The 17,511-nt window shown below is 38.1% G+C and overlaps 1 protein-coding gene across 1 annotated transcript; it reads left to right on the top strand.

The window, feature by feature from the left end:
* Positions 1 to 9,482: 9,482 nt before the first annotated feature.
* LOC110906731 (receptor-like kinase TMK3) lies at positions 9,483 to 17,111 on the top strand. The gene is made up of 3 exons (XM_022151826.1): positions 9,483 to 10,357; positions 16,326 to 16,480; positions 16,597 to 17,111. The coding sequence occupies exons 1-3, from the start codon at positions 9,483 to 9,485 to the stop codon at positions 17,109 to 17,111; spliced, it is 1,545 nt and encodes a 514-aa protein (XP_022007518.1).
* The last annotated feature ends 400 nt before the right edge of the window (positions 17,112 to 17,511 follow it).

A 17,511-nucleotide genomic window follows, 5' to 3' on the forward strand; every position in this document is an offset into this window, starting at 1 on the left:
TACCAATGAATTTAGCAGGATTCGATGTAGTATTAGGAATGGATTGGTTAATAGCCAACCATGCACGAATCCTATGTGACAAAAATGCTGTAGAAATTCAAACACCTACAGGAGAAGTAATTTTAATTACTGGAGATAAACCTCGAAAGCCACTGAAATTTATCTCAGTAATGAAATTGGCTAGTTATTCAAGAAAACAGGAAATGGTGTATATGATTTCAGTAATCATTAACACTAAGGATAAGGAACTTCAGGACATCCCGGTAGTGTCAGAATACCCAGACGTTTTTCCAGAAGAATTACCTGGATTACCACCTGATAGGGAAGTAGAGTTTAGAATTCATTTAATTCGAGGTACTGCACCCATAGCTAAAGCACCATATAGATTAGCACCTACCGAAATGCTAGAATTGAAAAAGCAATTAGATGAATTATTAAGCAAAGGATTCATACAACCTAGTTCATCCCCTTGGGGTGCACCAATACTGTTTGTGAAAAAGAAAGATGGATCGATGAGAATGTGTATCGATTATAGAGAATTGAATAAGGTTACAATTAAGAATCGATACCCACTACCTAGGATTGATGATCTTTTTGATCAACTGCAAGGAGCTAGGTATTTCTCCAAGATAGATTTAAGATCTGGATATCATCAGTTGAAGGTACAAGAAGAAGACATACCTAAAACTGCTTTCAGAACTAGGTATGGTCATTATGAGTTTACAGTCATGCCCTTTGGATTAACAAATGCCCCAGCAGCATTCATGGACATGATGAATCGAATCTGTAAACCATACTTGGATAAATTTGTAATCGTTTTCATCGACGATATACTTATTTACTCCAAAAGCCAAAAAGAACATTGTGAGCATTTACATGTTCTCTTAACTTTGTTAAGAAACGAAAGGCTTTATGCCAAATTCTCGAAATGTGAATTTTGGCTGCAAGAAGTACAATTCTTAGGTCATGTGGTAAATCACGAAGGTATCCATGTAGATCCTGCTAAGATAGACGCAATTACGAAGTGGAAAGTTCCACAAACAGCTATGGAGATAAGAAGTTTTCTAGGCTTAGCTGGATACTATAGACGATTTATCAAAGATTTTTCCAAGATAGCCATACCATTAACTAAGTTAACCTGTAAAGCTGCTAAGTTTGAATGGGGACCTAGACAAGAAGAAGCCTTTAAGATTTTAAAGCATAGGTTGACGAATACACCAATCTTAGCTTTACCCGAAGGAACAGAAGACTTTGAAGTATATTGTGATGCTTCAAAATTAGGATACGGATGTGTGTTAATGCAACGCAAGAAGGTAATTGCGTATGCTTCTAGACAATTGAAAAAGCACGAAGAAAATTATACGACTCATGATCTAGAATTAGGAGCCATAATTTTTGCCCTTAAGATATGGAGACATTATCTGTATGGAAGTAAGTTTACTGTTTATACAGATCATAAGAGTCTAAGATATATATTTGGGCAAAAAGAATTAAACATGAGGCAAAGAAGATGGATGGAGATGCTAAGCGATTACGACTGTGATATCCAATATCACGAAGGAAAGGCAAATGTAGTTGCAGATGCCTTAAGTCGTAAGTACCATAAGAAACAGAAACGAGTCCGTGCTCTGAGGTTAAATCTACAAGTAGATTTAATGGCACAAATCAAAGAAGTTCAGAAAACAGCAATCCAAGATGATGCTGAAGGAATGAAAGGTTACTTAAAAGAACAAGAACAAGGAAATGATGGAATTTGGAAATTCCATAAGAAGCGAAATTGGGTACCTAAGCAAGGAGAACTAAGAAATAAGATCTTAGAAGAAGCTCATAAATCTAGGTATACCATGCACCCAGGAAATAATAAGATGTACCAAGATTTAAGAAATAATTTCTGGTGGATAGGAATAAAAAAGGATATAGCCGAATATGTATCCAAGTGTTTAACTTGTTCACAAGTTAAGGCTGAACACCAGAAACCTTCAGGACTACTACAATAGTTAGAAATGCATGTATGGAAATGGGAACTTATAACAATGGACTTTGTTACAAAGTTACCCAAAACCAAAAGAGGTAATGATGCGATTTGGGTAATCGTAGACCGATTAACCAAGTCAGCTCATTTCCTACCAATGAAAGAAACCTTTAGCATGGAAAGGTTAGCACAACTCTACGTGGACGAGGTAGTATCCCTACATGGAGTCCCGCTCTCCATCGTATCGGATAGAGATAGTCGTTTTACATCTCATTTCTGGAAAAGTTTTCAGAAAGCAATGGGAACTCGACTAAATCTAAGTACTGCATATCATCCACAAACAGACGGACAGAGTGAAAGGACAATACAAACGCTAGAAGACATGCTCCGAGCATGTGTAATTGACTTTGGTGGTAATTGGGATAACCATTTGCCATTAATTGAATTCTCCTATAACAATAGTTATCATTCAAGCATCGAAGCTGCACCATTTGAAGCACTATATGGACGCAAGTGCAGAACTCCAGTATGTTGGGCAGAAATCGGAGAAAGTCAATTATCAGGTCCTGAAATTGTACAAGAAACTACTGACAAAATAACTCAGATCAAGGAAAGACTGAAAACAGCTAGAGATCGCCAGAAAAGCTATGCAGACAATCGTCGTAAGCCTTTAGAATTTCAAGTAGGAGATAAAGTACTTTTAAAAGTTTCTCCTTGGAAAGGAGTAGTACGATTCGGAAAGAAAGGAAAGCTAAGTCCAAGGTACGTTGGACCATTCCCAGTGATTCAACGAATCGGACCAGTTGCTTATCGTTTACAACTACCAGAAGAATTGGCTGGAGTACATGATGTATTTCATGTATCCAATCTCAAGAAATGTTTAGCAGATGAATCCCTGGTAGTACCTCTTCAAGATATAGAGGTGAACGAAAAGTTGAAGTTTATAGAGAAACCACTACAGATCGAAGATAGAAAAGTCAAGTTTCTCAAGCACAAACGACTAGTGCTAGTAAAAGTCAAATGGGAATCCAAGAGAGGACCAGAATACACTTGGGAACTGGAATCGGAAATGAAGCGAAAGTACCCTCATCTATTCCAGTAAATCTCGAGGACGAGATTTTTCTTAAGGTGGGGAGGATGTAACAACTGTCACTAAAATCCATAATTAGGATGGTAATTAGCTATTAAGGAAACCCTAATTAAGAAACCCAAGTAATTCCGCACTAACCCTAAAATTTCCAGGACAATCAGAATCAGGATCAGGGCCCCTAAAACTCAGGGGGGGATAAACCCTAGCCAACGATTATCTTCATAACTCTCTATCAAATTCGAAAATTGAAAAACTGTCAACACAGCAAGCCTAGTTACACACGTAGCTACCCTATGAACATAGGTTACCACTAGCGTAGCGCGACGCCTATAGGGGGTACCCCTCGCGCTACGCGACGTTGTCAAATTTCGGGTATAAATAGAGGGGGTTGGGACTTGAATTCTGTCTTTGGAACGACGTAAATCCGAGTTACGTAGAGCGAGTTATCACATAAACAGTCCAACACACACACACAATTATCGAAACGCTGCCGCAATCAGGGTAATAACTCGATCGCTATTACGATTCAACGTCCGATCGATTATAACTATCCAACGATAGTCCAGGTGCTGCTCAATTGAGCTTGTACTTTGATTATTCGTCGTGATTTCGACTTGAATATTAGAGTGCTGTTCGAATTCGGACTATGCTCTGTTATTCGTTGTGAATCCGATTGAATTATCGAGTATTGCACTGATTAATCGTTGTGAAGGTTTAATCTCGTGAATTGACGTAGTTGTTGTATTAGTTACTAACCTGTGTGTGTGCATTGTGTTAAAACTAGGTGTAATCAAGGCTAATCAGTAGGCATTATCTATTTGCTCGTTAATCTGCAATGTGAGTCATTCTTCTTTTTAACTGTATTCTCACAGTTTGTGAGTAAGTATTACAATACCTCAAATTATTTTCAAGGTTATAATTACAGGGATTAAGTCTTTGTAATCACCAAATTACAGCTGGTATGTGGGGTATTGTGCACATTACTGTTATTATCACTCTATGTGAGTGAATATTACTCTATGTGAGTTATTATTACTCTGTGTGAGTACACCGTCACTATTAGGGCAACGGGACCCAATAGTGATATGACCACAGTCACAGAAATGAATCGAGTGACAAATACCCATTCTTGATAATTGGTTGATAGAAACATTGTAATCGCTCTTAATACTGTAAATTATAACTAACGGGTCGTTTTAGAAAACAGAATGATTCACTCAGTATTTCCCCGCTGACAAAACCTTTTTCAAACATGTTTCAGGTGATCTGTGTGATCCAGGAAAAGTGCAGTAAAGCACTACAAGCTCAGAGAAGTGGCTCATTGTGAATAAACCAATAAAACATGTTTTGGAAAATAATGATTTCTGTGTGAAATCAACTGATTGTAAATGATGGGATTTTATCCCTAAAAACTTTGTGTAATATATTAAAACGAGCATATTTTTACGGTTAAAAGATCCTGTTGTAAAAAGACTTCCGCTGCCGCATAAATTAAATACCACGGGAACTGCCTCGCAGGCCCCGACTCCGTCCAGGGTGGGTCGGGGAGCCGTGACATGTAAGGTATGAGATTTATGAATTTTCAATTAACTCAGCAGTTCTTCCGCCACCACCAAATTCACAGCCATCTCCGCGGCGTGTTACATCGCAACCAGGTACCGATGTTCAGTTGAAGTTGATATCGGTTTAGTTCGTTTGCGTCCTATGTATATTTTTTCACCATTGCCATATATATAAACTTTTTTGAAAACTACTATTGTGCCGCTATCGTATCAAACCAACTGAACAATATTTGTATCGGTATTGGTATTTATTTTTATTGTTTTGCTTTCAATAAGCTAAGATCATATCGCAACCATACCGTACCGAACCGAATAATATCAGTATCGTTATTTATTACTTTTTATGGTTTCTTGTATGATAATAGATATCGTAGTGAACCGAATCGAAACCGAATGAACAACATCAGTTCGGTACCTGTATTCATTTTTATTGTTTTTTCTTTCGAGAAACTGGCGTACCATCCCAAATCGAAATTGAATGAACAACATCAGTTCGGTACCAATATTTATCTTTATTGTTTTTTCTTTCGATTAACTGATGGCGTACCATCCCAAACAACACTGGAACCGATACGTATATTCATTTTATCGTTTCCGTTTTCAAAATATTTTCATTTTTACAACTCTGTCTGTGACGATAAATGAATATCGGTACCAGTATCGTGACAATCTAAATCGATTGATACCGTTCGAACAACACATGTTGATTTCTATACCGAGCACATAAAGCATACCGGTACTGTAACGAATCAAACCGATACCGATCCAACGCCCGCGGTAAGGTACCATCACAATGCACTGGCAAATAACTTGCAATCTTAAAAAATAAATAAACATAGATGTAGATTTGCAATTTTACAAAAAGTTAAGGAATAATCTGTGACAACTCGAACTTTCGACTTTCACTTTCGCATTAAATACACGCTGACTTTGACTGTTTGATAGTTGACTTGTTGACTTGTAACTGTACATGTTATGTGTTAATGAAACGTATTGTATTGTGCATACATGTGATTACTGTCATAATGTGAGAATTATTATGAAACGCTTAGACTTAAACTGATTAAACCACATAGTGCCTGACGAAACAGAACTAGATTCACCATCAAACCATCTCGACGAATCAGAGTTGTGATTCGCCAAGGACCACTCAACGAAACAAAAGCCTATTTCGTCAACCCATTCTCGACGAAACACAATGTGATTCGCCGGCCCATTGTTTCGCCAAGCACATTACGGGCCCAAACCGTCTGTATGTGTTTAAAACGTGAAACGACCTCCTGTTTCACAACTTTGACAAAACTGAAACCCTAGAAGCTTTCCTGTGCACGTTGGCAGCCCCTGTTATCCGAGAATTCACCCGTTCCGTCCGTATTAATCGTTTAATTCTCCGGTTAGTCATTGCTAATGTTTATTGGTCTACGTATTGTTGATGAATATCATGATGATCTGTGAATGCATGAATTGTATGACTTATTGTTAACTGTTAGGATGAACTAGGGTTGATTTATGAATGTTGTGATCTTGTTTTCGGTATGCAATGTGAAATATGGTGTTGATTTAGGGATATCAATAAACTGATCGGATTGATGTGATTACGTGATGGGTAGATCTAGAACTAACGATGCTCATGTCGGTTTAATGTTGTTAAACTTTGTTGATTATGATTTCTGGGTTACGATAATTGTACGTTGATCTGATAATGATAGTATGATGATTGTTCTTGATGGTGTTCTAGGCGGCTGCTAGAATGATTAGGGTTTCCATAATCGACTGCATGATTTTTGTAACTGACATGTTGACGTAACTGATGCCTTGACGAATTTGAATGTTTGACGAAATGGAATTCTTGACGAAACAAGATTGTGTTTCGCCAAGAGTAATCGGCGAAACAGGATTTGTGTTTCGCCAAGGATCATCGACGAATTAGAATTAGTGTTTCGTCAAAGGACGTTTGACGAAACAGAATGTGTTTCGCCAAACCTGTGATTCGCCAATGTTGTGTTTCGCCGAATTGGATAACTTACACAGTAACCTAGTTAGACTCTGTTAGAAGTTAACTGTATTAAGTAACTGCTGTTAAATGTTGAACATGACTTGGATAATCTTGAATACGTGCAATGTGCTACTCAGTGATATGTTTATACGTGAACAAAATGGATACAAACTGATTGTGTATACGTGCATACTCTAGGACGTGATTGATTTACCTCGAGCACATACTTAGCATACCGAGCAAACCAAGGTGAGTTCACACAGCCAAGGCATGGGGTTCCCGGGTGGGAATGGGATTTGGATGAGTTATTGTGTATACTCAGATGGTAGAACCTAACAGTAAGATACGACTAGACTAGTAACTCTTGTTGAACTGATCTTCGCACACCTGCCAAGGGTTGGCCGCGATATTATGACTGACTTCGCACACCTGCCTTAGGAAGGCCGCGAACTAAATTTACTAATCTTCGCACACCTGCCTGGGAGGCCGCGATACAAATAAACCTAGTCTAGAACACTTGGGAAAAACATCCCCTAATATCTTCGCATACCTGCCTGGGAGGCCGCGATGGAAACTGATACGATACCTGACATAACAAACGAACATACTACTACTCGCACTATACCATTACTGAACTATTAACTGTGAACTCGCTCAACTAGTTGTCGACTCTCTGCTGCATGCCTTGCAGGACCTTAGGTACTTATGGAGCTTGCACTAGGATGGAACAGGTCGTTGTGGAGCACAGATCATGAATACTATGTTTAACGTTACGAATAATTAAACTTATGTTTTACTTTGGGTTTACATACTTATGCTTCCGCTACTTAACTATGTTTGGTTTGAACATCAATTGTATTGAATTGGGATTTACGAACTTCTTTGATTATTATATACTATGTTCAATATGATTGATGGCTTGATCCTGGTCATGTCACGCCTCCAAGCGGTAGTACTCCGCGGGTGGATTTTGAGGGTGTGACACAATCAAGTTAACGATGGCGTACCGTCCCAAACAACATTGGGACCCATACCTGTATTCATTTTTATCGTTTCCGTTTTCAAAAGATTTTCATTTTTACAACTCTGTCTGTGATGATAAGTGAATATCGGTACCAGTATCGTGACAATCTGAATCGATTGATACAGTTAGAACAACACATGTTCATTTCTAGACCGAGTATATAAATCGTACCGGTACTGCAACAAATCAAACCGATACCGACCCAACGCCCACAGTAACGTACCGTCACAATGCACGGGTAAATAACTTGGAACTTTAAAAATAAATAGGCATATATGTAGATTTACAATTTTACAAAATGTTAACAAATAATCATATTTAATGCTAAATAAATAAAATACTACCATTTTTTTGAATGGCAAATTTGGATCACTGACGGATAGGGGTGTTCAAAAAAATCCAAATCCGAAACCGAATCCGAAATATCCGAAAACCCGTATCCGAAATATCCGAATTTTCGGATATCCGAATTTTCGGATATCCGAAAATCGGATAATCCGAAAATTCGAATTCGGATTCGGATAGTGATTTTGAGAATTTTCGGATAATCGGATTATCCGAAAATATCCGAAAATTTAATTTTTATTTTTTTCGGATATCCAAAAATATCCGAAGTATCCGAAATATCTGAAAAATATCCGAAGACCGAAAAATATCCGAAAAAAATATCTGAACTATCCGAAAAATATCCGAAATTTATATTCGGATATCCGAAACTATCCGAAAATCTGGTTCCAAATATTAAAAATAATAAAAAAATAAAAATTAAATAAAAAATTAGATATTCGGATATCCGATTAGATATCCGAACCCGAATCCGAAATTTCGGATATCCGAAATTTCGGATTCGGGTTCGGATGTCAATATTTCACTATCCGAAATTTCGGATATCTGATTTTCGGATATCCGAAAACCGGATTATCCAATCTTGAACACCCCTACTGACGGACCACTAGAGTATCATCGTGCCACCAGCGGAACCACCCGATCATATCCATCTCCACTAGGCATACTGTCTATACACCAATTCAGGAGGAAACCCAATAAATATGGAAAAACCCCCCTTGTGGGAATCGACCTACCTATTGGTCCCAAAGCCTTATCCCACCCCAAAGATGCAACTAGACTATAAAGCAATGAGCTAAAATACTACAATAAAAAACAACTACAAGAATTATAAATTACTATTTATTACTAAAAAATAAATGAATAAGAAATAAATATCACTAAAAAAAATACTTAAAAATTAACAATCAGTGTTTATCAAGACTTTGTATTCATATAGATAATAGAACTTTTTATTCGTTCAAATTCAAATGTTTTTAAAAGTTACCTAACTGAAACGTAAATCCACAATATATACTTTGTAATGTTTGATTCCCTAAAATATACTTGATCATTATTTTAAATAAATATATTAAAATTTAATTACTTACATATTTACACATACGTGAATAACTAAAATGACATGCATTAAACTCATTGAAGACCAAACTACTGTTTAGGTATACTGTTTTTTTTATCGGCGACTGCATCGAACCTAACCATCAAGAACAAGCATCCACTTTTGCAGATGCATAACCATCGAGTATACCGTCATTCCCATCAACCCTCCTCCCCGATCAAGTCCCGGAAAATTTGTTTAGGTGAAACTTCACACTTCCACTGCAAATTTGTTGGTGATTCAACGGTGACCAGCGATCAGCTGCTCGCTCCTCTGCTCGACCTTACCAGGTAACTATAAATAATATCCACCGTCCGTTCTCTTGTTCATTCAAGTCCCGCATACCACCGTCGCTTCCCATCTTCATTCATCTCCTCATTCCCGGTTACACCTAATGGCAGATTACCACCACCTAATTTTAACCATAACACTCCTCTTCGCCTTCCTAATTTCACCCGTTTTCAACACAACATACCCTAACGTACGAAAAGGGTTGGATTTGAGCAGCAGCCAACTTTCACCAGGGATTACTCCTAGTACTGGTGATCCGGGCATTGGTGGTGTTCCACCTATACCGCGGAAGAAGAAACCAAATGTAGTTCCGTCCCTCACTCCTGCTGTGATTTTTGGTGGTTTAGCGCTTTTAACCGTCCCTTTAGGCCTCTACTTATGCAAATGGAAGAAAGCTAACTCAAGTGAACCACCGAGCTCACTCGTTATTCAGCCCCTGGACCCGGCTGACTCGGATAACACAGTCAGGATTTCAATCGCCAATGACACACAGATGCATGCTGGTTCGGGTGAGTCCCCTGTAATCATGTCTGGAAACATAATCATTTCGGTTCAAGTTTTAAAAAATGCGACCAAAAACTTCGCAAAAGAAAGCAAGCTCGGGCATGGCGGGTTCGGGGTCGTTTACAAGGGCCAGTTAGACGATGGCACAAAAATAGCCGTCAAAAGAATGGAATCTGGTGCGATTAGCAACAAAGCATTAGATGAATTTGAATCGGAAATTTCAGTCTTGACAAAGGTTAGACACCGACATTTGGTGTCACTTTTAGGATATTCAACTGAAGGGCTTGAAAGAATTCTTGTTTATGAATATATGCCTCAAGGTGCATTAAGTAGGCATCTATTTCATTGGAAGAACTTGAAGTTGGAACCACTTTCTTGGAAAATGAGGTTAAATATTGCATTGGATGTCGCTAGAGGCATGGAATATCTTCATACTTTGGCTCATCAGAGCTTTATACACCGAGATCTTAAATCGTCCAATATTTTACTTGTCGAATAAATGCTGGATTTGTAAAAGAGTTGAATAGGTGACTTCTATAAAAGAGTTGAGTGGCCAGATTTGTCGAATTCGCTGTGATGAGATTGAAATAACAGTTGATGGGGAGCCATTTGTGGCTTGTAATGATGTGCATTCCCTATTTGCAGATCTTGTTACGAATACGAAAGAAGAGAGGGTAATCAAGCTTGCCCTCAATGCAAAACCAGATACAAACGAATCAAAGGTATCCATGTTATGAATTTTATAAGTATCATTTAGTGAATATCAAAGAACTTAACTGGAAGTTTAAATACCAGGGAGTTCAAGAGTGATACGGAATTATACTTGGTGTCAGTTCAGAGCATGATCCGCCAAGAGCTGAGTCGTGCAAGAAAAGGTAGGCGTGAACAACGTCGACGAGCTTGGTGGCCTCTGGTTGCACCTCGAGGCAATAACAGGAGTCGTATGGGTCCCGGTCAAAGTCAAGGTCAGATCAGTTCACAAGAGTTTTCCATTCAGGAAGCGAATCTTTGAAAAGGTTCACGAGTCTTGTTGCTTCGGATCATACGGGTTTGCTCGTAATACTGCTGCTCCCTGCTAAATTGTTGTTTGTGGAGGCATGTAATGTGATTCGACACGTTTAAGGTAAGTATTGGTAAAACCATAAAAAACATTCTTTATTGTTTCATATGAAATTATGTTAATATAGAAATAAATCATTAGTATGTTTTTTGTTAGTTTGTTTGGTTTCTTGGAGGTTTTTTTTGGTTAAGTAATGCTTATACGAAAGTATACATGTTGCGTAGGTGCAACAAACTTGGGAGATGTTGATAAGGACCATAGGTGAATGAAGGGGACAAAATAATGGTCACGGTCCAGACCCGTGGTTCCAACAAGCCGGTGAAATAGAAAGAAAGTTCTAGCCGGAAAATGCCAAATTCTGGACCCAAGTGGAATATATCCACAACAAGCCGGTGAAATAGAAAGAAAGTTCTAGCCGGAATATAACTATTTACACGTAGTTGCCAAGTGGAATATATCCACAATGTCTCATCCGTGTTTCTGTGTAGGACCAATCATAAGGGAAGGTTCATAGAATGATGGCAAAGTCAAATGACACAAACATTAATATTACTCACAACTAATATGTTTTAAAATTAGAATCATGTAAGCGGTTCTTCATAGAATGATGCCAAAGTCAAATGACACAAAAATCTTTAATAAAACACACTATATATATATATATATGGGGCTGTTTGGCAACCCTCTTAATGAATCATTAAGAGGTGGACCTCTTATTCGGACAGAGGTGGACCTGTTTGGTTGTGCCTCTTAATGGCAAAAAAAAAAAAAAAAAAGACAATTGTTACCCCCTTTCACCTCTCATCAGCCAAGAAACCCTAACCTCTCATCAGACCTCCGCCCCCACCCCTCTCCTCACCACCGAACGCCTCCCGCCGCCCTCCTCCTCCGTCTCCTCACCACCTCCCGCCGGTCGCCACCCTCCTCCTCCCTCTCCTCACCACCGAACAGCCCTCATCCTCCCTCTCTTCCACCCTTTCCCTTTCACCTCTCATCACCAACACCTCCGCCCCCAACCCATGAACGAGTAACGGTGTTCCCAGAGTAACGGTGAAAACTTTGGAAGACGATGATTGAGAATAATGAGTGCGTGTGTCGTCGGAAGAGTTCCGGTGACGGCGGCGGTTGTTTCCGACGTAATAAGAAGGTTGAACGATGAATCATCGGCAGCTTTTCTGCCATTGATTGTGAGATTGTGATCTTACAGAATCAGAGAAACAAGATAAGGTGTGAATGGATAAAAAGATATGCAGATCTGTCAACGAATTGATTGTTGATCGGTGGAAACTGGTGCCTGAATTTAATAACAGCTTTTTTGGTGATTTGTTTGTTATGGGATTTTCTTTGGGTTGAGTAAATAAACACATCACATACATGCCCCTTCTTATTTTTTGTTTTTTGTTTACCAGTGAAATGGTGTTTAGTTGTGATTTGATTTATAGTGAAATGATGCTAATTTGATGTGCCTTGCGTTTGAATTGGTTTATTATTGTTGTTGATGATTTGTGTGTATTTGCTTATGAGAAATAATGAATTAGGTATTGTTTTAGAACTAATCAGTTAGGTATTTAGTTTTGTTTAGAGGGGTAAAAATGTCATTTCACACAGTCATTCAGAGGTGCAACCAAACAACATTTTACTGGTTCAGCTCTTACTGTTTCAGAGCCTCTTACCCATTTAGACCTCTTATTCATTCAGCATTTATTGGTTCAGATGTTACCAAACAGCCCCTAAGTAATGAAGAAGAGTAGAGATGGTATACCTAGATTTTGAATAGTATGGGTCAACATATCACATCAACCTTCATTAAATTAAAACAACTTTAATATATATAAATTTTGCACAAGGAGCCTCCCAACATTTTCTTGCCTCTATTATCTTATACTCCGTAGGTAGGTAATCAGGATCTCAATCTCCCCCACAAAAGCGTGAGACAAACATGAAGATAATTCTCACCAGAAAAGCACTACTATTATTCATGTACCTAATAAACTTTCTCATCAAAGCCTAACCGCCATACCCATTCATAAAGTGTCAAAACGAGACTACTTATATCGCCAATAGCGCGTACAGTAGGAATCTTGATGCGGCTTTGTCCTCTCTCCAGACCACCAACTCAGGCTTCGGTTATTATAACTCTTCAGCCGGTCAAGGAACCGATAGAGCCAACGCAATCTGCCTTTGCCGAGCGAAACATGTGCCAAAGTTGTTTACGGGACGCTATTTTTCGGCTAAGAGTAGTTTGTCATAACCAAACAGAAGCTGTTATATATTATGAATTTTGTTTATTGAATACTTACTGGGAAACAATGATATGGCTAGAGATATATACCGCATGCAAAACATTAATACCTTTTCTGATAAGGAACAATTCAAAGGTGTTCTCCAACCGTTTATGAGATAGTTGAGAGGCGAAGCGGCTGCTGGAAATTCGTTGCTGAAGTTTGCTATGGAGGACACAAGCGGGCCTGGTTCGAACACGCTTTATGGCCTTACGCAGTGTGTTCCAAGTTTGTCGGAGCCCGAGTGCAATGATTGTTTGGAATATGCAATTAATCAGATGTCATTGTGTTGTGTCGGGAGATATGGTGTACTAGTTCTTATGGCAGGTTGTAATGTAAGGTATGAGATTTATGAATTTTCAATTAACTCAGCAGTTCTTCCGCCACCACCAAATTCACAGCCATCTCCGCGGCGTGTTACATCGCAACCAGGTACCGATGTTCAGTTGAAGTTGATATCGGTTTAGTTCGTTTGCGTCCTATGTATATTTTTTCACCATTGCCATATATATAAACTTTTTTGAAAACTACTATTGTGCCGCTATCGTACCAAACTAACTGAACAATATTTGTATCGGTATTGTTATTTATTTTTATTGTTTTGCTTTCAATAAGCTAAGATTATATCGCAACCATACCGTACCGAACCGAATAATATCAGTATCGTTATTTATTACTTTTTATGGTTTCTTGTATGATAATAGATATCGTAGTGAACCGAATCGAAACCGAATGAACAACATCAGTTCGGTACCTGTATTCATTTTTATTGTTTTTTCTTTCGATAAACTGGCGTACCATCCCAAATCGAAATCGAATGAACAACGTCAGTTCGGTACCAATATTTATCTTTATTGTTTTTTCTTTCGATAACTGATGGCGTACCATCCCAAACAACATTGGAACCGATACGTATATTCATTTTATCGTTTCCGTTTTCAAAATATTTTCATTTTTACAACTCTGTCTGTGACGATAAATGAATATCGGTACCAGTATCGTGACAATCTAAATCGATTGATACCGTTCGAACAACACATGTTGATTTGTATACCGAGCACATAAAGCATACCGGTACTGTAACGAATCAAACCGATACCGATCCAACGCCCGCGGTAAGGTACCATCACAATGCGCTGGCAAATAACTTGCAATCTTAAAAAATAAATAAACATAGATGTAGATTTGCAATTTTACAAAAAGTTAAGGAATAATCAAGTTAACGATGGCGTACCGTCCCAAACAACATTGGGACCGATACCTGTATTCATTTTTATCGTTTCCGTTTTCAAAAGATTTTCATTTTTACAACTCTGTCTGTGACGATAAGTGAATATCGGTACCAGTATCGTGACAATCTGAATCGATTGATACAGTTAGAACAACACATGTTCATTTCTATACCGAGTATATAAATCGTACCGGTACTGCAACAAATCAAACCGATACCGACCCAACGCCCACAGTAACGTACCGTCACAATGCACGGGTAAATAACTTGGAACCTTAAAAATAAATAGGCATATATGTAGATTTACAATTTTACAAAATGTTAACAAATAATCATATTTAATGCTAAATAAATAAAATACTACCATTTTTTTTTGAATGGCAAATTTGGATCACTGACGGATAGGGGTGTTAAAAAAATACAAATCCGAAACCGAATCCGAAATATCCGAAAACCCGTATCCGAAATATCCGAATTTTCGGATATCCGAATTTCCGAAAATTCGGATTCGGATTCGGATAGCGATTTTGAGAATTTTCGGATAATCGGATTATCCGAAAATATCCGAAAATTTAATTTTTATTTTTTTCGGATATCCGAATATCCGAAAATATCCGAAGTATCCGAAAAATATCCGAAATATCTGAAAAATATCCGAAGTATCCGAAAAATATCCAAAATATCCGAAAAAAATATCCGAAATATCCGAAAAATATCCGAAATTTATATTCGGATATCCGAAACTATCCGAAAAATCTGGTTCCAAATATTAAAAAATAATAAAAAATAAATATTAAATAAAAAATAAGATATTCGGATATGGATATCCGATTAGATATCCGAACCCGAATCGGAAATTTCGGATTCGGGTTCGGATGTCAATATTTCACTATCCGAAATTTCGGATATCCGATTTTCGGATATCCGAAAACCGGATTATCCGATCTTGAACACCCCTACTGACGGACCACTAGAGTATCATCGTGCCACCAGCGGAACCACCCGATCATATCCATCTCCACTTGGCATAATGTCTATACACCAATTCAGGAGGAAACCCAATAAATATAAATATGGGAAAACCCCCCTTGTGGGAATCGACCTACCTATTGGTCCCAAAGCCTTATCCCACCCCAAAGATGCAGCTAGACTATAAAGCAATGAGCTAAAATACTACAATAAAAAACAACTACAAGAATTATAAATTACTATTTATTACTAAAAAATAAATGAATAAGAAATAAATATCACTAAAAAAAATACTTAAAAATTAACAATCAGTGTTTATCAAGACTTTGTATTCATATAGATAATAGAACTTTTTATTCGTTCAAATTCAAATGTTTTTAAAAGTTACCTAACTGAAACGTAAATCCACAATATATACTTTGTAATGTTTGATTCCCTAAAAAATACTTGATCATTATTTTAAATAAATATATTATAATTTAATTACTTACATATTTACACATACGTGAATAACTAAAATGACATGCATTAAACTCATTGAAGACCAAACTACTGTTTAGGTATACTGTTTTTTTTATCGGCGACTGCATCGAACCTAACCATCAAGAACAAGCATCCACTTTTGCAGACGCATAACCATCGAGTATACCGTCATTCCCATCAACCCTCCTCCCCGATCAAGTCCCGGAAAATTTGTTTAGGTGAAACTTCACACTTCCACTGCAAATTTGTTGGTGATTCAACGGTGACCGGCGATCAGCTGCTCGCTCCTCCGCTCGACCTTACCAGGTAACTATAAATAATATCCACCGTCCGTTCTCTTGTTCATTCAAGTCCCGCATACCACCATCGCTTCCCATCTTCATTCATCTCCTCATTCCCGGTTACACCTAATGGCAGATTACCACCACCTAAATCGTCCAATATTTTACTTGGCGATGATTTTCGAGCCAAAGTTTCGGACTTTGGACTGGTGAAACTCGTCCCGGATGGTGGGAAGTCAATTATGACTCGGGTAGCTGGGACTTTTGGATACATTGCCCCTGAATATGCTGGTAACTATCTTTTTTTTTTTTTTTGTTAGTCTTACTTAGTATAGGTTCATGAATTCAGGATTTTGTTTCCATCTCTAGTCAGTGATTCTAGATCTTATTTTCATCTGTGTTATCAGTGACAGGTAAATTGACAACAAAGGTCGATGTCTTCAGCTACGGTGTCATTCTTATGGAGCTACTAACCGGCTTAATGGTGTTAGACAATGACAGACCTGAAGAAAAACGATACCTGGTAGAATGGTTTTCGAGCATTAGAGCCGACAAAGAGAAAGTAATGGCTGCTGTGGATTTCTCTCTTAACGCGAACGAAGAAATATTCGAAACCATCTCCGTCGTAGCTGAGTTGGCAGGCCATTGTACAGCCCGAGAGCCAAGTCAGCGGCCCGATATGGGGCACGCAGTCAACGTGCTGGCTCCACTTGTGGAGAAATGGAAACCCATGGAGAGTGAAGCTGAAGTATCTTGTGGTGGTGTTGATCATAGTCTGCCGTTGACTCAAATGGTCAAAAGGTGGCAAGAAGCAGAAGCAGAAGGGAAAGATTACGTTAGCTATATGGATCTTGATGATGGTAAGAGTATCATTCCTGCTGGATCTGCTAATTCCTTTACATCTGTTGATGATGGTCGATAAATCACTTTTCGGGATTCTGTTGGCTGGCCGGGTCACTAGTGTTCTCAGGCGTGGGTGGCCTTTTGCCATTGGATGATCTGGTTTTGTTTGTAAGCGACTGATTGCGATGTAGAAAATGAAATCGGAGCAGTTTTGTAAGCTGCTGATTTGTGATGTAAAAATTATTGGAATGAATCTATTGAGAGAGAGAGGCCGAAAGTTTCTTATTGTTCTTGATTGAATTGGTGAAAACAAATGATACATATTCGGTTCTATATATACATCAGAGAACGATTAATAACTACCCCTAACTTAGGCTAATAATAATAATAATAATGGTAACAGCATAACCTATGATATATATCTAACATGGCCTAATAATAATAATACGATCTAGCTTAATATGAAATTCCGTCTAATA

The sequence above is a fragment of the Helianthus annuus genome, chromosome 14 (assembly GCF_002127325.2).
Source record: "Helianthus annuus cultivar XRQ/B chromosome 14, HanXRQr2.0-SUNRISE, whole genome shotgun sequence".
NCBI classification, from domain to species: domain Eukaryota; kingdom Viridiplantae; phylum Streptophyta; class Magnoliopsida; order Asterales; family Asteraceae; genus Helianthus; species Helianthus annuus.